The sequence below is a fragment of the Triticum aestivum genome, chromosome 2D, assembly GCF_018294505.1.
Source record: "Triticum aestivum cultivar Chinese Spring chromosome 2D, IWGSC CS RefSeq v2.1, whole genome shotgun sequence".
NCBI lineage: Eukaryota > Viridiplantae > Streptophyta > Magnoliopsida > Poales > Poaceae > Triticum > Triticum aestivum.
In genome coordinates, this window is record NC_057799.1 from 359195591 (window position 1) to 359218251 (window position 22661).

The 22661-nt window shown below is 47.5% G+C and overlaps 1 protein-coding gene across 1 annotated transcript; it reads left to right on the forward strand.

Moving 5' to 3' along the window:
• Positions 1-2663: 2663 nt before the first annotated feature.
• Positions 2664-5887, forward strand: LOC123053149 (heavy metal-associated isoprenylated plant protein 7). The gene is made up of 5 exons (XM_044476560.1): positions 2664-2906; positions 3035-3290; positions 4193-4407; positions 4506-4593; positions 5077-5887. The coding sequence occupies exons 1-5, from the start codon at positions 2898-2900 to the stop codon at positions 5571-5573; spliced, it is 1065 nt and encodes a 354-aa protein (XP_044332495.1). The 5' UTR covers positions 2664-2897; the 3' UTR covers positions 5574-5887.
• Positions 5888-22661: the final 16774 nt, after the last annotated feature.

Genomic DNA, 22661 nt, shown 5'->3' on the forward strand with positions numbered 1-22661 from the left:
ACTAGAGATAACCTTAGGAAAAGGCATATCATCAAACCTCTAGATTGTGTGTTCTGCTTTGAAACCGAATCTATCCAGCACTTGTTTTTTAGTTGTGTAGTAGCTAGATATGTGTGGGCAATTTTTAGGGAGCATTTCAACATAAATTTGGGGTCCTATTTACATGTCCTTTGCTAGGTTTTGGCTATCTAACATGCATAAATCTGCCCTTAATGTAGCATGTGCAACTGCTATGTGGTATTTGTGGAATATTAGAAATTCCATGATTTTTAACAATACCACATGGACTTCTGTAAAACAGGTTATTGGGAAGATTCACAACCTGGTCAAGATTTGGGCGATCTTGTCCACAAATCAATGGAAGAAAAGTTTGGGGGACTTCTCAATGGGGTGAAAATGAGGACTCCATTGGCCATCAGAAGTGGCCGAGCTGGGACAAACTGAAGATCATGAATGCAGAACAAGTGGACCATGACTCCACCTACTCCTTACAAGATGGTTGCAGGAAGTGTGGTGGTCAGCCCAACCTCGGCGCTGGACCCCAGGTGGTCTCCGCAGCTTGCAATAGCTCCACCGGTGAAGTCCAGGAGGGCTTTCTATGAACTTGACATATTTGCCGCCTGAAGCTATCCAGCCCCCCCCCCCCCCCCTCAGCCTTGGTGCTGTTAAGGGATGGAAAAAGATCTGTAATGAACTGTATTTCCCTTAGTTTCTCTTCCTCTTAGTTGGTACTTGATTGCTCTGTGGCATCCATCTGGAAAAACCGTTAGTTTATTTTCGCACCTTTACGCTCGTTTCAGGGGAGACTCGTTTGTTCTGAATCTTGGTTTAATTTATCAATATGGAGCCAGGGACATGGTCCGTTTCCTTCTAAAAAAGTACCATTTACGGCAGGGGCGCTGGAGCAACTTAAAGTTATTTTTGGATTCCAAGTTTCCAACCAACGGGCCGCCCTGAATTCATTCCTATCAAAGGGAATGCATTAACCTACTAGTATTAAATTGAAATGTTTCCACCATGACACTAATAAAAAAATAAAACAACCTTTTCTCTGAACTAGGGTCTCGTCGTTGCATTTTGTTAAATACACGACATCAACAGCAACCATGCATGTTCACGTATTTCTTCTAGAAAAGTTGTTCTGGAAAGGCTCACCAGTTTCTCGATCACAAACAAAACTCTTCCTTACACTCTTCAATATATATTACTCCTTATACGAAAAGACTAGTGTCATTATCTTTTTGTTGAGATACTAATACATACATACAAAAATGGAAGAAAAGTAGGAATAAAAAAAAGAAGCCCAGTTCAAAACTCCAAGTCAGGTGACAAGTGTTTGTGCATGCACGCAAACATGCTCTTATGTCTCTGAGCTGACAAAATAACTGGTTCGGAGTAGTGATTGAAAAAGGTTTGGAAAATTAATTTACTATGATTAATTAGATTTATGGCAGGAGCCGTAGAATATCTTCAAATTTATTGTTGGATTCTCACTAACAGGCCGCTATCAATTCATTCCTATCAAGGGAAACACATTAACCACTCATGAAGGTACCCTCATATCAAAACAAATGTTTCCACTATGAATAATATGAAAAGAATCAACCTTTTTATGAGGTAGGATCTCATTGCCTTTATGTGAAAATACGTGTCATCCATAGCAACCACACTTGCTCGTGTATTTCTTCTAGAAAAGTTGTTTTGGGAAGCCCCACAAGTTTCTCGGTCACAAAAGAAACCCTTCCTTATACTCTTCAATGTATATTTCTCTTTTCTACGAAAAGACTCTAGCAACTTTTTGTTGCGATGCTAATACTGGTGACAAAAGGAGAAGAAAAGCAGAAAAAAACTATGGCTCAAAGCTCCAAGTCAGGTGACAAGTGTTTGTACATGCATGAGCCATGCTCTCCTGTCTCTGAGCTGGAAAAAATGGATCTAAATGCTGATTAGTAACTGAAGAAAAGCTTGGAAACTTTTGCAGATTTTGTTTTCTTGAGTTTTTAATTTGGAAAAAAATTAGTGCGGTTCAGACCTCCAAGTCAGGTGACAAGTGTTTGTGCATGCACGAGCCATGCTCTTATGTCTCTGAGCTGGAAAAATAAATAATTCTAAATGCTGATTAGTAACTGAAAAAAAGCTTGGATGCTTCTGTAGATTTATTTATTTATTTTGAGAATGTAAATTTTGTTCTTTGAGAATAAACTTTTGCTGATTCATAGTTAGTTAGCCCTTAATCCAGCACCCCAAAGAAAAGAAAAGAAAAAAAAAAAAAAGGAAAGCCGCTTTGAGACGGGCGCACGGCCACACGAGGCGATGCCTTGAAACCGTGCAAGGTAGGCTCCTCGCCTCTAGTTTCGTGGCATTCGATGCATGGATGCTGCACTAACCTTGAGGCAAAACAGTAAAGGAGTAGAGCCATCAAATCAAAGAAAAAGAAATCACAATCTTTCTGGTACTATACTACAGATCTTGGCCGTCCGTAATACATGCATTCATGCGGGTCGGACGCCCGTGCAGCCGGTGTGACACGTCACCCGGTGTACTGGAATGTTCGTATACTTCCTGGTACCCAAATACAATGTGCACCGAAGAAAAAAACAGAGATGGAGTGAGCGAGAAAAAGCAAGGAAGCAGCACCAAAACGAGAAGAAAAGAAATCCCGGGGATAGAGATGCCAAATCATTTCCATGCGGATCTCGCCATCGCAGCCCCTCCCTCGCGGTGCCCACCCGCTACTTAAGGCGAGTGAGTGAGGCCACCCCCTCCACCCCACTGCCAGTCTTGTAGCGAGCGACACACCCACAGGGAGCCGCAGAGAGCCACCACCACCACCACCACCCAACGCCACCAGACAAGCAGGGCCGTGGGAGCGGGACAGAGGAGGAAGGACGAGCGCCATGGGCGAGGTAAGGAAGGACGCTTGCTTGCTTGCCTGCCTGCTACTGCATTCCTCGGCGGCGGCGGCGGCGGTGAGGCGGGTTGAATCTTGACTGACTGACTGACGCCCGTCGTGGTGTGGTGTTTTGGTTCGCAGGAGGAGAAGAAGCCCAAGGAGGAGGAGAAGCCCAAGGAGGAGGAGCCGAAGAAGGAGGAGAAGCCCAAGGAGGGGGAGGAGGACAAGCCCAAGGACGACAAGCCCAAGGAGGGGGAGGGCGAGGGGGAGAAGCCCAAGGAGGAGGAGGCGGCGCCCCCGCCGCCGCCGCCGCCGCCGGAGGAGGTCGTGATGCGCGTCTACATGCACTGCGAGGGCTGCGCCAGGAAGGTCAAGAAGATCCTCAAGAGATTCGATGGTAATGCGCCTCATCTATTCTAATTAATCCCTGCTCTCTAATTTCCTCTGCTTTGCTTTGCTTTGCTGCATCAGGATTCGCCGGTCAGAGTAAATCTTTTCGTTTTCGTTTCGTTTTGAACTAGTAGTACGCTGTCACGTGGATTTTATTTCCTTAGTGCAGGAACATTTTTACGGAGTTCGTTCGACATTTTCTTCGTGAGTGTTCTTAGGGAGTGCGTGTTTTCTGCATCTTGATTCACGAATCATCATGGTTAGTGGTAGACTTGTGTTCTCCTTGCGGTTGTGGGAAGCAAGCTAAAAGTGAATCTGTTTGTTTGTTCATCAGATTTAAGAGACATGATGATGTGGTTGGCTACCTCTAATCTTTTTTTTAGGATTCCTCCTTATGTCCTTGTATTAAAAAAAGGGTCCAGATTTTGTGTTTTTCTCTGTGCTGTTCTGACGTCCAATTAAGTGATATTGTAAGGTTGTTCCGTGTGCAATTCATAGTGGACTAGGTCGTGGGCTAAGCTTTTAAATAAACAGATTCACCTAATTAATAAGATCCTCTTGTCTAAAAAATAAAATAAAATAAATAAGATCCTCCTTTCTCATGAGCCGCACATGAATCTGGTGGTTGATTAATGGTGATGGGAATGACTTTTCACTCCAAAAGGTTGGAGTACATTCCAAGAGAATGACAACCTTTGAGTATACAATGCCCTTGAGGCCACACGTCCTCAAAAGTTAAGCTGATTCCTCTATCATCTCCAAATACTGCTCAAAATGTTCCAAGCATCTCTGCATATTCTCCATGCACTACTTGTTGCTATCAAGGGAAAATTAAAGTTTCTTTGGCTCAAAGATCCATTCTCTGTTCTACCTAGTACCGCATCTGAAAACCTTTTTGTGTGGATTCAGGGGTAGAGGACGTCATTGCCGACTCCAAGGCACACAAGGTGGTTGTGAAGGGAAAGAAGGCGGCTGCCGACCCGATGAAGGTGGTGGAGCGCGTTCAGAAGAAGACGGGCCGCAAGGTGGAGCTCCTCTCGCCGTTACCGCCGCCGCCGGAGGAGAAGAAGGAAGAGGAAAAGAAGGAGGAACCAGAGCCGCCGAAACCTGAAGAGAAAAAGGAGGTGAAGGACCTTAACGAATGCACGCAATGCAGTACTAGTTTGTATGGTAATTTTCTTCAGATTTGGCAAAACTGACTGAATGATGTTTGGTTCTGAAGCCAACGGTGATCTCCGTGGTGCTGAAGGTGCACATGCACTGCGAGGCCTGCGCCCAGGCGATAAAGAAGAGGATCGAAAAGATGAAAGGTGCGTAATGGGCTGCTGCGGGATTGCCTGTCCTTTTTTCATTTCTCTCTCGCGTCATTTTCATCAGGACAGAAACACCTATGGCTTTTCTCTTACTATTTATTTTCACTAGCTCCTCCTAGAATTAGTTTACTACTATGTGTCATGTTTAGAATCTACCTAGTGATTCAGCAAAGGTCAAGCAAATCTTTCCTCTGATGCAATGATGAAAAAAAGAGGGATTCCTCTTTAGGTCGATGGCTGAAACAAAGCCAAAATGTGGGCCTTGTACGTGTAGCTCCTTTTCTTGCAAAAGATGCACAACTGTGTGCAGATAAGATTCACTCCTTCACCTACCTGTCTGCCTATATACCGTGACAAGATTAATCTGGATCGTATAAAAAAAATTCTGCCTAAAATCACACTAGATAGATCATCCTCGAGCTCGGTGATACTTTGTTATGTAGTAGTATTGCTGAAGATTTTTGGTTCGAAATTATGCAGGAGTGCAATCTGCAGACCCAGACCTGAAGGCGTCGGAAGTGACGGTGAAGGGCGTGTTTGAGGAGGTCAAGCTGGCCGAGTACGTGCACAAGCGCACCGGCAGGCATGCGGCCATTATCAAGTCCGAGCCGGTCGCCCCGGCCGAGAAAGCCGGCGAAGGCGACGCCAAGGATGAGAAGAAGGCAGCCGAAGGCGGCGAAGAGAAGAAAGACGACAAGGAGGAGAAGAAGGACGACAAGGATGGCGCCCCAGAGGAAAAGAAAGAGGAGAAAGACAAGGAGGATGGCGGCGCCGGCGGCGAGGAGAAGGAGAAGGAGAAAGACCCCGGCGCCATCGCCGCAGCCAACCTCTACATGCACTACCCGCAGTTCGCCTTCCCGGGAGGGTACTACCCGCCGAGGCCGGGGTACGCCGCCTACCCTCCGCCGCCGGCCTACCCGCCGTACCCGCCGCAGATCTTCAGCGACGAGAACCCGAACGCCTGCTCCGTCATGTAAAAAAGGTTAGAACCTTGGTGGTCTAGAGTGGAAAACAAATAAGAAGGGGAGAAGGGACTGCATGAGTTGAGGGGTGCCATGGCAGCAAAAATGCCGTCGAGCAAAGCAAATGGCAGCAGCTTGAAGAAAGTACCAGGCTTTTTTGCGGTCAGGTTTTCCTTTTTTTTGAACCTTTTATGTTTTTACCGTCTGGTATAAAGTAAGTCTGGACTTCCTTGTCAGTTGATGGATGTTTTCATCTTATGTAGATTTTTCTTTTTGCCTTGTACTGAACTTATGTAAAAACTGTTATTATAGTATAGTAATTCTCTCCATCTCCTTGGCTGTGTACTGGAGCCTGGCTCTAAACATCTAGGACCCGGAAGAACAGTCGCCCTGTCAAAAAACTGTGGTGGTGAAAGGGAGAAGTCACAGGGGGTGGGGTGGGGTAAATGAAATGGAATGGCAATGGTGAGATGCAAGAGGAGGTAGGAGACAAGTGGTTGTCATGTGCATGGGGCATGTGAGATGGGTCCCACTTTTGCATAACACAAAATCCTAGGCGGATTGCAGCTTCAATCTTGATGCGCCCACTTTTTACCCGGTAGCCCACTAGCTGATGATATCCAGGGGCTACAGACTTTGGAGCTTGCTGTGAATGTGAGGGAATACTTTCCCATCATCATCCTCCGACTTGAGGTTGCTTGCTTCCCTTGCAAAATATGATGGTTTTGCCTACGTCCCTGACTGCCCTGCGATTCCTTTCTACTCCTGCCGTGTGGCTTGTGATACTTTGTATTTTACTTATTATTATATTAATGCGAAAAAAATTCCGTAAAACCTCAATGATAGTAATAATAATAATAATTATTATTATGATTATTATTATCATCATTATACAGGGGCCTGTTTGAAAGGTACTCGTATAAGTTTATTGAATTGCATGCATCAGTTTTGTACAGTGTTCAAAGCAGGCAATTGTTTCAAAATGTAAAAGGCTTCTACCATCATCCTTACCGTGGGTTAGCATCCACAAGTTTTTAGTATAAACTCTGGATTTCGTTGTCAGACATGATTCCAATAGTTGATGTTTCCAAAATTGCGGGGAGTATGGTACAGAATGGGGCTTTTTTTTTCTGCGAATAAGTACGGAATGGGGCTTGATGTGTCAACCTTGAGCTATTCTTTGCCCATATAATTTTCTCACTTATTTGAGCTTTAATCAATCTTCCATGAAATAAATATATCAGTGGTTCACAGACTCTCAGACCAACAATACCGTTTCATCTGTATCTCTCCTACAAGAGACTGGGCAAAACCCTAGGCGCCGCCACCCCGTCCTCTCCCTTCTCCCCGTCCCCCCTTGCCGCTGGGTGCGGCGGCAGGGATCCTTTTTCTCCTCCCCTGGTCTACTGCGGTGTGGGCCCGACATCTAGGCGGTGATGCCACTCTTTGGCGTAGGGCGTAGCACCGATGGCGTGGTTGGGCGGTGGCTGCGTGGCGACAGCGATGTTCCTCTCCCCTTCCGTCTTTGGATCCTCCTTCCTCGACTTCCTGCATGAAGCCGATTGGCTGGGCTCTAGATCCGAACGTCCCGATGACCGGCTGCATCCTCATCGGCCGATGGGGCCCGGTGGTGCATCGTTTTGGATCCCTTGCCATGTGGGGGGAGGGGTTCATCTTCCTGGGAAGTTGTGGCCGTAGCCAGGGGCCAGCGGTTGCCTCCTACTCGTTGTTGCGTGGTAGGGGAAGATGGGGATGGTTTCCCCCGTCCAGATTTGGTATCCATTGACCGATTTGGGTTCACTGGTTGCCGCCGCAGACCGTGGTGGCACTGACATGGTGTGCGCCTTCGTCCATGGTATGACGTGGGAAAGGAAAGGAGGAGCCTTTCTGTCTCATTGCCGGTGAGTGAGGTATTCGGGGTTTGGAGTTGGTGTGCGGGATCGAGGTTGGGAACTTGGAAGTCGGGACGGTGACCTCGGGTGGTGGTCTGTCGGATTGGCTTTTAAGTAGGCGTCTTGGCAGTGATGATGGTTGCATCTTTTGGTCTTGTGGGCGGCGAAGGATGTAGCACTCAGTAATGCTGGTGTCGGCGGTGCCTCAGCGTTGGCATTTCTTAGGTCGTGCTCTGGAGGTCATCTTTGGTGGTGGCTTTTCTTTCCTCTGAGTGGATTGGTGCTCTGGGTTCCTTGAGTGAGCGGGTGAGAGGCCCCGGGCAAAAGCCTTGTGCTCCATCGCTAACAGTGCTGATGCTAGTGGGTGTCGTGTCCCTCTTGGGGGCGCCGTTGTGGTCCTTCTCGCCAAGTCATGGCTTCGGGTGAAAACCCTTGACCGTACCCTCGGTCTCGATGGCTGCGATGCGTTGTTTACTCTTTCTCTAAAGGACTTCGTCATGGAGCCCAGATTTCCTCAGGTGCACCACGCCATCATTGGCGGACATTTTCGAATCCTGGCTTGAAGCTTCCTCAGCTCTCGCGCGGGCAACCACACTTGTCCCCTTATCTTATACATGGGACCTTGTTGGTGCCACTCGCTGTCCTTGTTATCTCCTGGCAGGGCTCGACGGTCCGGAGAGGGAGGGCAAGGGGCCCTCTTTGGCAACAACTTGGTGTGAGAGGTGGAACGAGATCCGATGATTTCCCTTGGTGGCTAGTCTTCTTCCTTGTCGGTAGTCTAGGTTGCTTTTGTGGTAGGGTGTGGATTCTCCTATATTCTTATTTTACTTTGATATGCTTTGTAAGAGCATCTACAACTGGGTGCCCCAAATCCGTCTCAAACGCCCCGGCGGGCTGACCGGTCACAAAAAATCGACTCAGCCAGGCGCCTCAACCCGTCCTCAAACGCCCGGGCTGACCGGCGCCCCTCATATCCAGCCCAAATATGAGGCGGATATGGGGCAGCCCAGGCACGTCCGCCTGACAAGTCCGGCCCACCACCGACCACACGATTGTCCCACAAAAAAACTCCATCCGGCTCATCGGTCCAAACCCTAGCTCACTCGCACTCTCCTCTCTCGCTCTGTCCTCTTCTCTTCCCACACCGATTTTGATCGAATCCGGCGCAATGTCGAGCTCCAGCAGCCGCTGCGACTCCGAGATGGATCCCGACTTTGAGCTGGCCCTCCGCATTGCCTTGGACCGGTCCAAGGTGGAGACCGGGGCATCTCTAGATTTGTAGCGTCGCCGCAGAAGCAACTCCCCCGCCGGCGCAGCGCGAACGCCGTCGCTGGCCCCTCCCGGCCCGTGCGCAGCTCCGACAGGCCTGTGCAATCCGCGCCTCCCCTATGTCGTCCCCTGGACGCGTCGGCTACTGCTCCGCCACGTGGGCAGCGGTGGGTGCTTATGCCCGCCTCGCCGGCCCGGACACACACGCCGAAATCATAGGCGTGTGCAACCTGCTGCGAGAGGCAGCGGGAAAGGGAGAGGAAGGTGGCGGAGCAGTCCATGCGCCGCCGTCGCGGGATGCAGGCGGACCTCGACGAGGACGCGCGGCTCCTCAATTGGGTCTACCGCCGACACTTACGATCGTGGAGACGGACGCGCGGCGGCTCCGCCGGAAGAATGCCAAGGCACTCCAGATTTCCATTGAGCAGTCCGAGCGTGAGGTGGCGGAGGCGGCTTGGCTCGTGAAGCTCAAGCGGCAGTAGGACAGGACCGTCCGGCAGTTGAAATGGCTCATCATCCTCTCCGGCATCTCCGACGACGACGACGACGGCTCCTGGTTCGACGACTCGGACGATCCTCCACCAGCCGCCGACGCCTACAGCTGCACCAGCGACTGGAAGGGCAAAGGACCGGCGAGGAAGTGGTGAAGCTCCACCGTCTCTGTCTTTAATTTCAAGTTTTTAGTAATCTAGTTTAAACTTGTCCGTCGTTTATGTGAATTATTGAACTTTGGCGATTTTTTGGAGATCCGTTGGTGATCTTTTAGTGATCAGAATGTGCATTTCTATGTCCGTTTGATGATCTACATTGTTTAGTTCTACGTTGCATACTTTAGTACGGATATATGGTACCGGATATGAGATATACGGATGTGGACAACAGGATTTGAGAAGTGTCCAGTCAGTGCCCGCGGACGTTTGAGGACCTGGATTTGTAGGTTGCGACTGTAGATGCGCTAAGAGGATCTCTTTATCACCATGCATTGGTTTGATTGTGTTGCTTTATATATAAAATAAAGCGGGAAGGGAGCCTTTTTGCGTAAATGAATATGTCAGTGATGACAAACTGCATCATATGTTGGTGCATGGAGCTGGTGACGAAGGAGACCTAGAAACAGCACAACTCAAAAGTTACAGGTTTACCTTTCGAATATGCAACTACGTGTCCAGTCAGGAATGGGATATCCGTGGTAAGGCCAACTCCAGCGCACGACTCCAAACGGACGTCCGTTTTGCCCGGATCCTGTCTGTTTGGGTAGGGCAATGGGATCGTGTCTGGGCCTGTCCTGAGATGCGGTGACCGTGCGCCCAACACACGAACGCATTGTTTAGCCCCATCATGTCCGCCTCCATTTTCAAACGCCAACTTCCGAATAACCATGCCCTAGTTCAGGCCAGCTGCCCTAGTTCACGTCGGCAACAGAGTCAGCGACCTACACGTCCTCGCCGGCAACACAGCCAGCGGCCGGCAACAGTGCCAGCCTACAAAATGAATAGTTTTGTCGCCGCGACACAGCCAGCGGCTGGCAACACAGCCAGCCCCCAAAATGAATATGTTTCTCGCTGGCACACAGCCAGCGGCCGACACCCATGCCAGCCTCCAAAAAAGAACGGCCACGGCCGATTAGACGACCTAGTTCAGGCCGTCGGCGCCGAACATCTCCTTCTGCCTGGCCTCGAACCAGCTCCTCATCTTCTCGCTCATCTTGGTCAAGTCTACGCTCATGATCGCAAGGGCCACCTCCTTTTCTTTGGTTGCGGCATTGGTAGCCTCGATGTCGAGCTGCCTCTGCCTGGCCGTGACATTGGCGGCCTCGATGTCGAGCTGCCTCTGCCGGGACACCTCCTCCATGTCGATCTTCCTCTTCTTGGCTGCCTCCTCCATCTCAAGCTTCTTCCTTTGAAGCTCTAGGTATTGCTTCATTTGCTCATCCTTGCTTTGTCGCTTTTTCTCGTCCCTCATATCCTTTTAAGACATCATGTCGTGCAAAGTCTCATGCAAGGCCATGGATGACGCATCACATATGTCGTCCACCTTGGAGTTGGTCTTGCCCCTCGGCCTCTTCAACGCCTCACCATATCCACCTCCGTCCAACGCGGCCATCTTTTTGCCTCTCTTCCTTTGATTTCACGGTATTGATCCTTGAACTTCGGGCAATTGTTGATGATCGTCCAACAATGCGTAAGAGTGAATGGCTTGTCATTGTACCGGGCCTTGAATGCTTCCAAAGATTGAAATGCCTACACCACACGATCAACAACAATTGAACATGCAACCATATAGAAGGCCGAAGTCTCATGGCCGTAGCAACGAAAGAACTAGGATGAGGAGAGCATACCATGTGCCCAATGCCGAGACCACTCGCGGGCCGTGCTTAAACGCTCTCAAGTGTGGCACAATACTTGTTGCATTCTTGTTGGATGAACAACCACCTCTTTTGAATCGAGGTAATGCCACGGTCGCTCGTAATTTGGTAGGGCTCAAACATCTTTCTTTCATGGAATATTTTGTGGACTCTCATCCAAAAAACAAGGCCCTTTTTTGCGCACCGGTCCTCGGATCTTGACTAATCTCCATCCAACATTGGCAAATCAACTTGTCCTCGTCTTGTGAACATGAACCCGTGCGAATGCTCTTCTTCCTCTTTTGTGCTTCCGCTCTTTGGGTGAGCTCGTCGATGAACAATGGCTCGCCCCCAATATCAATATCAATGCATTCTTCTTCATCACCATCACCTTCACAATAGATGTCATCATCTTCATGCCACGAGTCACCATGGTCGTAGTCAGCATGGTCGTGGGCCTCTTCATCAGCAACGTACTGGGCGCCGCCATCCTGACTTTGGGTCTCCTCGGGATCGTAGGCATCGCCATGTCCACCCTCATAGATCACATTCTCCATGAACTGGTTGTAGAAGGGGTTGTTGACCGTTGACGTTGGTGTTGGCATTTCGTCGAACAGGACGCGGGGCAACGACATGGTGCCCGTAAACGGTGGTCGTGCCTGCTTTCTTTCCATCTCGACGGACGGCCGGCCGCCGCTGCTGGACCCCGGCGTGACGTTGAGGTCGACGACCGAGGGGCGCGGGGTGGACGGCGCGATCACGCCAACGTTGGGCGACCCCAAAAAACGGGTCTGGCCATCGTGCCTTGACGGGGAAAAGCCGGGAGACAAAGGCGTGGTCCGCGACGTCGGCGAGGGGCAGTGGTGAGGCCTGGCGACCGACGAGCCTGTGCTCGCCGGGCCGACGGCCGCACCAGAGAAACCCGCCGGACGACACAGCCCAAGCATGAGGAGGGTGTGCACTTTGTTGATGATGGCCTCCTTCTCGTCGACCTTGACCTTGCGCCGCGCGGACTCCACCTCATCGCGCTCGGCGGCGAACTTGGCCGCGGTGTTCTTGCCCTTGATGGCAGCCCTCCGGTTCCTCCTCTTCGCCGATTTCGCGTCCATCTTTGCGAGCTCCTCCGGCGTGCATTCCGACTGCGGCTTCCTTGGACCCTTGGCCGCCTTCTTTTTCACCTTTCCGGGCGGGTTGACGGCCAGGCCGCCGGAATTTGGCGGGGCGTCGGCCATGGATGGGGGAGGGTGGTGGGCGGGACGTGGAAGGGTTTGGGAGGGGGGGGGATGGCGTGAAATGGGCACGGGGTTTTTGCTTTGTGCCACCGACGGACAGGCCAGGGGAGGACAAGCGCGCGCGTCCCGCCCGTCCGCTCGCTGTCCTTTTCACCCCAAAAGCGGCCCAAACTTGGGTCGGGATGGGTCGAAAGCTGACAGAAAACGGACAAAAATCCGTTTACGCCCGCGCGCTGGGCTGTCTGGTTTGTCCGTTTTGGCCCAAACGGACGCACCCGGACAGGATGGGGTCGCGCGCTGGAGTTGGCCTAACGACATCGGAACAAGTCCTTGCGTGTGCCCATAACATTTTCCCTTCATTTTTAGCTCTCATCTAATCCCAGCCCTCCATATCCAATTGGGCGACAGGCAATCAACCGAATGATGTGTGTGGCAGAGGATCCTAACCCCAAACAAACAGCAGGTAGTGAGATGTGGTGGGTGATGATGGTGATGGAATGCCATGGGCGACCGTTGGTTAGCACATTCACATCACCTGATCATAACCAACATTCTATAGATTTGCATGAGGGGAAAGTTAATTAAACAACAACTTGCTTTGTTCTCTGGCAAGCTCTGGCTAAATAACCCCATAATAATCTATAGATGTGTTGAGCTCTGGGGATCCTAAGTTAAGCGAGCTCCAGACTGACAACTTAATTAAACACTCTGAGTCTTGCTCAGCACATATGCATGGCCATGTGCAGACAAGTGACCATGTCCTTTTCTTGTACTGGTAGGCCTGGGAATTCAATGTGGCATCACATGCCCGGTGAAGCAAACAAATTAGCTAAGCCAGAAGAGGGTAAATCATGGCAGGGAATTGATTATTACTAGGAGTACAATGGATTTCATCAGAATGGGAATATTCCAGGACCGGCAAACGATGACGACATGTGTGGATTCAAAAATTGCAAGCTTGTTTCTTTGTTGGCATTTCAGAAAATGTATATGGTCCCAAAACCAAAGGTCCTTCTGTTCAGTTTGTAATGCCCACATGGTGTCCGTTTGACAGATCGTGGGGTTTGACAGATATGCATATTTTAGATCATTGAGCTAGCTACATCCAGGAGTTACACTACCACATCCGCTCCAAAATATACTATGCTTTAATGCACCTGGATGAACAGTAAAAATACAAAAAGGGTAGTTTTTTTAAATTCATTTATTTTTGTCAGAAAAACATTGAGGAGTGCTTAACATGTGTGTGAAGTTTTGTGATGAAATAACATTCGCGGAGCACTGATTTTTGAAAGTATTTTGGAGCACTGATTATTTTTGCCACACATCCATGAATGTTATTTCACCAAATAAATTTGCACTCGCGCCAAAAGCTAAGCAATGTTTATTCTCCAAAAAACCTCAAAACCTTTTGAATTTCTTATATTTTTTTGGATTTTACTGTTCATACCATGTGCCTGTGAGCCCAGGACTAGAAGCACATATTCATGCAATAAAACTTCTTTATCTTTGACAAATTGTAATCAACAAAAATGATTTATTAGGTTGAAATAATACCCAGGACAATGGGTAGTCCTACTACGCAGAGATAGGATTTCCTGCTCCCGAACTTCACGGAGTCCTTAGAAAACAAATTAAAAAAAAGGAGATTTTATGTTTGAAATTCTGGCAAAAATACACATGTATACAGATACGTATACTACGTTTCTGTAAATTTTCATGATGAAATATTTGATGGTGTGAGCTTGACCAAAATAATAATAATAATGGACTTTTGTAATTTATAGTACATGTGCTAGAATACATGATTTTATCCTTCTTGATAGCTAACATAAATCATATTTCATCGTCAAAATTTACAGAAATGTGGTATATATCTCTATTTACTCCCTTCATTTCTTTTTAGTTTGCATATAAAATTTATAAGAAGTCAAACTACATAAAGTTTGACCAACTATGTAGAAAAAAATATCAACATTCAAAATACAAAATCAATATCATTAGATGCATCATGGTGTTAATTTTCATACTATATAACTTTGGTATTGTAGATATTGATATATTGTAATATAAATTGGTCAAACTTTGTGAAGTTTGACTTTAAATCATCTTATACACGGAGTAAAAGTAAACAGAGGGAGTATGTGTGTAACAAACTCTAGTCTTTTTTTAACCTCAGAATATGAATTATGATTTTTTTTAAAAAATCCAGGCTCCATGAGCCTAGAATCTAAGGCATTTTAGTACTAAGTATTTCTACACAATATATATACATAGTATAAAAGCCATACGTGCCTAAAAGGTATATTCTTGATTGGTTAGAGGGTCGAGCTGTAACCCATATCATAGTAAATACAAGGGCATTCCCAGTGCTCTAAAGTGTACTATATCTAAAATACATTGTCAAAATAAAAATCTCATGTGACAACATATGTAATGAGGAAAGAGAATACTACTATATCTTAAGCTAGATATAGCTATAAGCATAGAAAGGAAGGAAGCTTTTTCTTTTACAAGTCGTATTAAAAGAAAGGGATAATTAGATTTGTGCCCCTAGTTGTGTCCCACTCGGCTGTTTTATCCCTAATTTCCAAAAGTCACCGGTTCTGCCCAAGTCACTTCGCTCCTCTTATGCATTTGTCCTTTGACCGTCACTTTCAAAACTTCATAACTAATTCATACTAGATCAGAAAAATGCAAATAAGATACCAAAATGTTCAGAAAAACATCACCATATGTGAGTGTCATTTGCATTCATGACAAAAGTGTTGGAAAGTGCCCACCGAGTTTTAGCTCCTATGATACCACCATGAATAGTAAAATCTAGAAAAAAAATTGGTGGCAAAGAATGACAAATGTTTTAAGTGCTTGCCAAGTTTCATCAGGGAATGACATTCGTGGATGTAGTGGCAAAAAAATCAACACTCCAAAATAGATTATTTTTTTGCCACGACTTCCACGAATGGCGTTCCCTGATGAAACTTGGCAAGCACTTAAAACATTTGCCATTCTTTTCCATCAATTTTTTTAAAGATTTTACTATTCATGGTGGTAACATAAGAGCTAAAACTGGGATGGGCACTTTCCAGCACTTTTGTCATGAATGCAAATGACACTGACATATAGGTGATGTTTTTCCGAATATTTTGGTATCTTATTTGCATTTTTCTGATTTAGTATGAATTAGTTATGAAGTTTGTAAAGTGACGGTCAAACGGTCAAAGTGCAAATGCATAAGAGGAGCGAAGTGATTTGGGAAGAACCGGTGATTTTTGGAAATTAGGGGTAAAACAGCCGAGTGGGACACAACTAGGGGACATAAATCTAATTATCCCTAAAAGAATGTACTTTTAGATACAACTCAGATATACTACTCCTTGTAAAACCATTTTACGAGATGTCCATAAAATTTAGTGGAAGTTGACATGTGAGATGTTTTCTCAGATCTCGTAAATATCTTCCCTAAATCAGTTTTTTATATATTTCCCATTAAAGAAGCATACAAATGGCACATGCATGTATATACTATCATCATAATAATTCGAACGAGGTTATTTCTGATACATATACTTGATACTCATATCAAATCCACAAATTTATGAAATTCCATTTGAAATTCACATTCAAAAGGAAACATAACAAATCCGGTAAATGATTCGAAGTAGACATAACAAATGGTTCAAACACGAAGATCAAACATGCAACATATGGTTCACCTAAACAAGAACATCAACACATAAAGCATAAATAGAAAATCAATCATAGAACATCACTTCTGACTTCTATCACCATTGCCACTCCAGTGCATCCGCAATTCCTATCATCTTTGGTGCTTAAATTACTACCTTCATGATCTCAAGATATTGTAGATGGGCTACCTCAACTCATGCAGGGTTAGTGAACATGCTTTTCTATTCTTGCTCCATTTTTTTGTCTGCATTTCGCGTGCAAAGACATTTGGCTTCTCTTCTTCGATTGAAGTCTTGCGTTCCTCACATGCACTTTTTTTATTCCCTCTTACTTTTTCTTGCTACGATCTCTTCCACCTCAATCTTGAACACAACTACGTCTCCTCCATTTTTTTTTCTTCCTCACCTTTCCTTTTGGGTGGCCCTTTTGTAGGGAGCTTGGGGTAGTGGTGGGTTTAGGATTTAGGACTTCGTCAACATGATCATCGGTATCTTCATTGTTGTGCACTTGTGTAGCCGATGATGATTTTGCCTTCCTCCTCCGGTGAAGATGCTCATTTTCCCTAATTTTTCACTTCTCATTGATCTGGAGCAATGCCCAATAATGGTACATGAAAAATACTTACTTTTTGGATCCCTATGCTCGTACATGTTGTTTGTGTAGCCGAGTTTTCAAGTTTAAAATTTCACATTAGAAACCAGGGATAAACAATTTATAGAAAAGTTTGAACAACAAATACTCACTAGCATGTCCTTTGTCATTACACTAGGTTTGACATGTTCTACATCAGTAACAGAACCTGCCCAACAAGTGCAAGATTCCTAAATCAAGGCTCATCGACCATCGAGTGGCTTAATGGAGCGCTCAATTGAAAGAGACACATTGCGATGACAGTGATCTGCAATGTGCTTCCAGTAGGTCTTTATGCTTTGATCAGCCCTTGTTCTCAGATCAATGCTTACACAATGGCATGCCATGACAACGCTTTATCCTCCTCCATGGAGCAGTTGCTCCCCATGTTATTTGTTTTCGAAGCAAAATCATCCTCATCCTCAAAAACAGTGGACAAAGACATATCATGTATGCTTACCGCCTCATTGATCATCTTCATATATGAATGTTGACTACATTATCGTAATTACGGAAGTAATGAGCAATACAAATTTCCATGTAAAATTATGATTATGAGTTGTACAAATTAAACAAATGAAGACCAATTTTTTTACCTTTCATTCGTTTCATCGTATGGCTCATTGACATTGTACATGTTGAAGTTGTCATCGGCCTCGAGGAAGGCCGACAACATCCTCGTGAAGGCCAGGTGAAGGTTGGCGGTGAAGGTGCCATCATGGAGGAAGGACCAGCCATGGTCTCACCCTTCCCTTTCTTCGACACTCGTGGCTTCAAATGTCAGTGCGGCGGGGCGGCGGGGATCGATGGCAGGGTAGGCCCGCTTGCCTGCGAGATCGGGCAGGCCGGGCCGACGGTGGCCAACAACGAAAGAGGTCGGGGTGGTCAGCGACACATGGCCTGCCGCGGGAGGCAGGGTGGGCGGCGGCGCCGTGGGATCGATGGTGGACTAGGCAGTGGGGTCGACGACGACAACATGTAGAGAGACACATGAAGTTTTACGCGGGAGATGAGAGGTACTTGGTGTGAAGCATTACAAGAAGGGCCATCTTCCCCCTGGCGGAGGGGAAGTTTTAAAGATTTTAAGACATGATGTAAGATATTTGCGACTTTATGAAACTGTTGGATCACTTTTCAACCAACTTCTTCTAAACCACAGTTATTTTACAGATATGGGCACCATGTGTGTGTGGGGGGTGGGGGTTGCGGGAGTCCAGACAACAGCCGCACAGGACTTCGACACCTCCGGGTCACCCAATCCCCCCTCTCGGTCCCATTTCTTCCACTCCGCCCCTTCTTCCCCCTTTCTTTGCATCTACACCCTCCACCTCCACCGGTGTCGCTATACCTCTCCGGCTGCTATAGAGGCATTGTTGGATGTTCGCACCCAACACCGACGCGCTAGCTCGCCCTGTCCACCATGTAGTCGTTTGTACCCAGGTACACTCCGCCCCCTTGTTGACGACCACCATGGCAGACACCACTCCCGGCAGGTGTTCAGTCAAATGCCATTGAGCTTATTTTCGAACGCTATGTCGTTTTTTAGAGTACGAAGGATGTCGAGCTACTTGACCATGGAGGATGAGTAGTTGTGCGATGCGTGGTTGCCCGTATTCGTGGATTTTGTAGGTAGGAGCAGATGGGGGGGGGGGGGCTTCTGGCAGCAAGTGAATGAATTGTTTCACACACGAATGAACAGTGCGCCTTCTGACATGTACATCATTCAAGGGCGCAACGTGAGGTTGTTATCGTATTGCTGGTATGCTATCCAAACCAGCATCACCAAGTTTTGTAATGTGGTTCGTTAGCTGAAGGCAAGGTGGCCATTACACGTGGCAAAGGACGAGATCGCAAGTTTTGCTTCCTCTTGCTCAACTTTGTTGATTGATTCATTCACTCAATGTTGGTCTGCACATTATGGAGCCCGCCCGCGCTGTCGTGATGTATCACAGGACAGATGGGCGGTCATTTACGTACACACACTACTGTATCAAGCCGAAGGGGGAGTATGTGGGGGACGACATGGTCCGTTGATAAAAAACTTGTTGGACATCTGGTTAATCTTGTCGAATTTTAGACATTGTTGTATTGGACTTAATTTACATGCTATGTGTGAATGATTTGTGCTATTTTCGATCCAAATTTGATGAAATCCGCCGTGTTTGCATGCATTTTGTACGGTTAGTAGAAACCCGAGTTGAAATGTATGCGGACAGCGTTGGATGGTGGCCTCCCGCATCTGTGTCCGCGGACTAGCCCTCCTATCCACGAACAGATGCGGGAGAAAATTTGCCTTCGCTGTTGGAGATGCCCTTACCAAAGAAAGCCCTCTGTAGCAAGGCCAGGTTTGTGGATCTAATTCAGAACAACTCCAACTGCCCGACCCTTTTCGTCCGCCCATGTTCCTTTGGGTCAAAGCGGACAAAACCCCCGGCCCAACGCACTGACCCAAACCGAAAACGCGTCCCTAAACGTCCGCCCGACGCATTTCAGGCTCAAATTTGGGCCGGGTTTGTGTCGGCGCAAACATGAAACAGACACGCCGCGGTCCCACATGTCGGTCGGCCAACCACCACACACGGTCATATTTATTGTGGCCACCTACCGCAGACCTACACGTCAGTGAGCGAAAGCTATGGAAGACCGTCCTTTTTTAATCCACGCGTGGGGGGGGGGTTGGGGGTGCTCATCCACTTCGACTGTCGTCCACATCTAGCCCCGTGAGCTCCCTCGCCGGTGGCAAGCAAACCCTAGCCATGGGATTCTTCAGTGGCAATGGCAAGAGCAAGCTCAACCCCGGCGCCAGCCCCTCCAGCGCTCCTCTTCTGCTGCCGCCGGCGCCTTCATGCCCCGTGAGGGAGCGACTCCACATCCCGGTTGTAACACCCCGGATGTAACTTTCCATATTTGTAACTCCGACTCTTGCCATTTTCGGCTATGTGTTATGATATTTCCCTTCGTGGTCGGGTTTTGTCTTTCGTTTTGCATTTTGTTCATGTCATGCATCTCATACCATGTCATCATGTGCATTGCATCTGCATACGTGTTCGTCTCTTGCATCCGAGCATTTTCCCCGTTGTCCGTTTAGCAATCTGGCACTCCCACCTCCTCCGGTGCACCGCTCTTGTTTTCGTTTCGTGAGCGGGTGTTGAACGTTTTCGGAATGGACCGAGGCTTGTCAAGTGGCCTTGGTATACCACCGATAGGCCACCGGTCAAGTTTTGTTCCATTTGGAGGTCGTTTGGTACTCCAACGATTAACCGGGCAACCGCAAAGTCCGTTTGTGTGTTGCAGAAAAACCCCTCTCTAAACAGCCCAAAACTCCTCTAAGTCTCTTCCATGCTCTAGGTCGTTCGATCACGATCGTGTGGGCGAAAACCGCACCTCATTTGGACTCTCCTAGCTCCCTCTACCTATATATACACCTCCCCTCCCGAAACATTCGCAGTCCAAATCCTAAAAAAAATCCCCGCCGCCACCGGACGTGTCCACCGCCGCCGGACACATCCCCGCCGCCGCGCCCGGCCAACCAGGCGCTGCCACGTGGCGCCGTACGCCGCGCCGCCGCGCGAGCCCGCGAGACCCGCGGGAGGCCCTCCCGGCCCAGATCCGGCGTCGCCCGCGCGCCTCCTCCTCTGACCCGCGCCGCCGCCCCTCGTCCTCCCGTCCGCCGCCGCGCCCGTCGACGCCGGCCGCCGTCCGGCGGGTGCCCGTAGGAGCCCGCGCCGCTCCTCCCGTCGGTGACCGCGCCGTCGCCTCCTCCTACGACCGCGCCCGTCGCCGCCTCCCCTCCGAGTTCCTCTCCTCCTCTCCAACGCCGTCGTCGCCGTCTCCCCCCCAAGCTCCGGCGAGCAGCCCAGCGAGCTCGGTCCTAGCCCCGATCTCGATCTGGTTTGACCTAGGTTGACCCCGAGATCCCCCCCGAAATATTTGCAAGTCTTGTTATTTTTTGCAGTATGTACCTCTGTTCATCGCATCGTAAGTCTCTGCATATAGCTCCGTTTCATGCGTGTAATATATCAAATTGTTCGCCTCATGATGCTCTTCATTTTGTTCCATTGCACCATGTTCATTTGAGGCCATCTTGATGCTCAAATCTCTCGTGCAAGAGTGCTAGTTGCTGTTATCTGCTGTTACTTATCAGAACTTGAGGATTTGTTATTTTTGTATCATTTAATCTATGCATCTTATGGGCATGAGCTCTACATGTGTTTTGTTGTATGCCATGCCATCTTTACAGAGGTGTATGCTATGTATTTTTGTGATCTCTGTGGTGACTAGCACAAGCATGCAAACTAGGCCCCGTAATGTTTCTGATTTCAGGGACTAAATTTTCTAAGTCTTTGTCTGCTGTTATTTTGTTGCTATGTATCCATGTGGCTACTGAGAGATCCATGCTTATTTTGGTGATGTTCAGTAAGGATGTTGTGTAGATATTGTTGTAATTGATCCATTCCTGCCCTTGTTTGCAATTATGGAGTGCCATAGCATGACTCAATCTTGCTCTACTTTCGCTATAAAATAATTCTATTCAATCTTGCCAAGCTTGTTGTAGTTGTTCCATACATGCCATGTACTTGCTCTTGCCATGGATAGCTTCATAAACATGCCATATTGCTGTAGGTATGCTTGTTTTGTCATGCATTGCTTTGTGGTGAGTGCATCAAGCTCACCAAGATGCCTTCATATTATTGTTTCTGCCATGCTCTGTTTTCTGCTAAGTCTGAAACCTGTTAACGTAACTTGCTATGTTTACATGGTTGACATCATATCTTCTGGTCCTTTTTGGCTTATGGTCAGTAAGGGACTTTTGTCATATGCATTTAGCAGAATACTTCCATGCCTTGTTTTGCCATGTTAAGTTCCTGTAGCATGTTCATTTCGTGCTCTAAACATTGCTACCTGATGCTGTTTCTGCCATGTCCAGTAATTTCACCAAGTCTGTGAACCTGTTATCTTTTGCTCTTTTGCCATGCTTGTTTGAACCTGTTATGTTGTGAACTAGCCGTAGCTCATTGTTCATCTTTTGTCAAGCATCTCCTGTAGATTACTGCCATATGCTTATTTGCCATGTTGAAGTGGTGTAACATTGTTACTTGTTGCATTTTAAGTGCTACCATGCTGTTAATCGTAGATTCATGTCATTCTTGTTTTGCTTGCCATTTGCAAACCGTGCCTCCGTTTCCGGTGATCTTTATATCGATTTCAACCGAAATCATCTCATCTTTCTAGTGGCATGCTTGGTTTGCCAAGTTACTGCCTTGTTCATCATTTTCCTTCCGGAGCACGCATATGCATCGCATATCATATCTTGCATATCATTCATGTATTGCATCATGTTGCTTGTGCATTTCCCGTGATTGATTGTGGTTCCATTGCTTGTGTTCTTGTCTTGGGTAGAGCCGGGAGACGAGTTCGTGAACGAGGAACCTGTTGAGTACGCTTACGAGGATCAAGCTTTCGACAACTCTGAGAACCTTGCAGGCAAGATGACCACCCCTCGAAATCACTTCTATCTTTGCTTTGCTAGTTGTTCGTTCTATTGCCATACTGCGCTACCTACCACTTGCTATATCATGCCTCCCATATTGCATGACAGCCTCTAACCATCCTTTCCTAGCAAACCGTTGTTTGGCTAAGTTATCGTTTTTGCTCAGCCCTTCTTATAGCGTTGCTAGTTGCAGGTGAAGTTGAAGCTTGTTCCATGTTGGAACATGGATATGTTGGGATATCAAAATATCTCTTATTTAATTAATGCATTTATATATTTGGTAAAGGGTGGAAGGCTCGGCCTTATGCCTGGTGTTTTGTTCCACTCTTGCCGCCCTAGTTTCCGTCATACCGGTATTATGTTCCTTGAGTTTGCGTTCCTTACGCGGTTGGGTGATTTATGGGACCCCCTTGACAGTTCGCCTTGAATAAAACTCCTCCAGCAAGGCCCAACTTTGGTTTTACCATTTGCCACCTAAGCCTTTTCCCCCGGGTTTTCGCGAGCCCGAGGGTCATCTTTATTTTAAACCCCCGGACCAGTGCTCCTTCGGGTGCT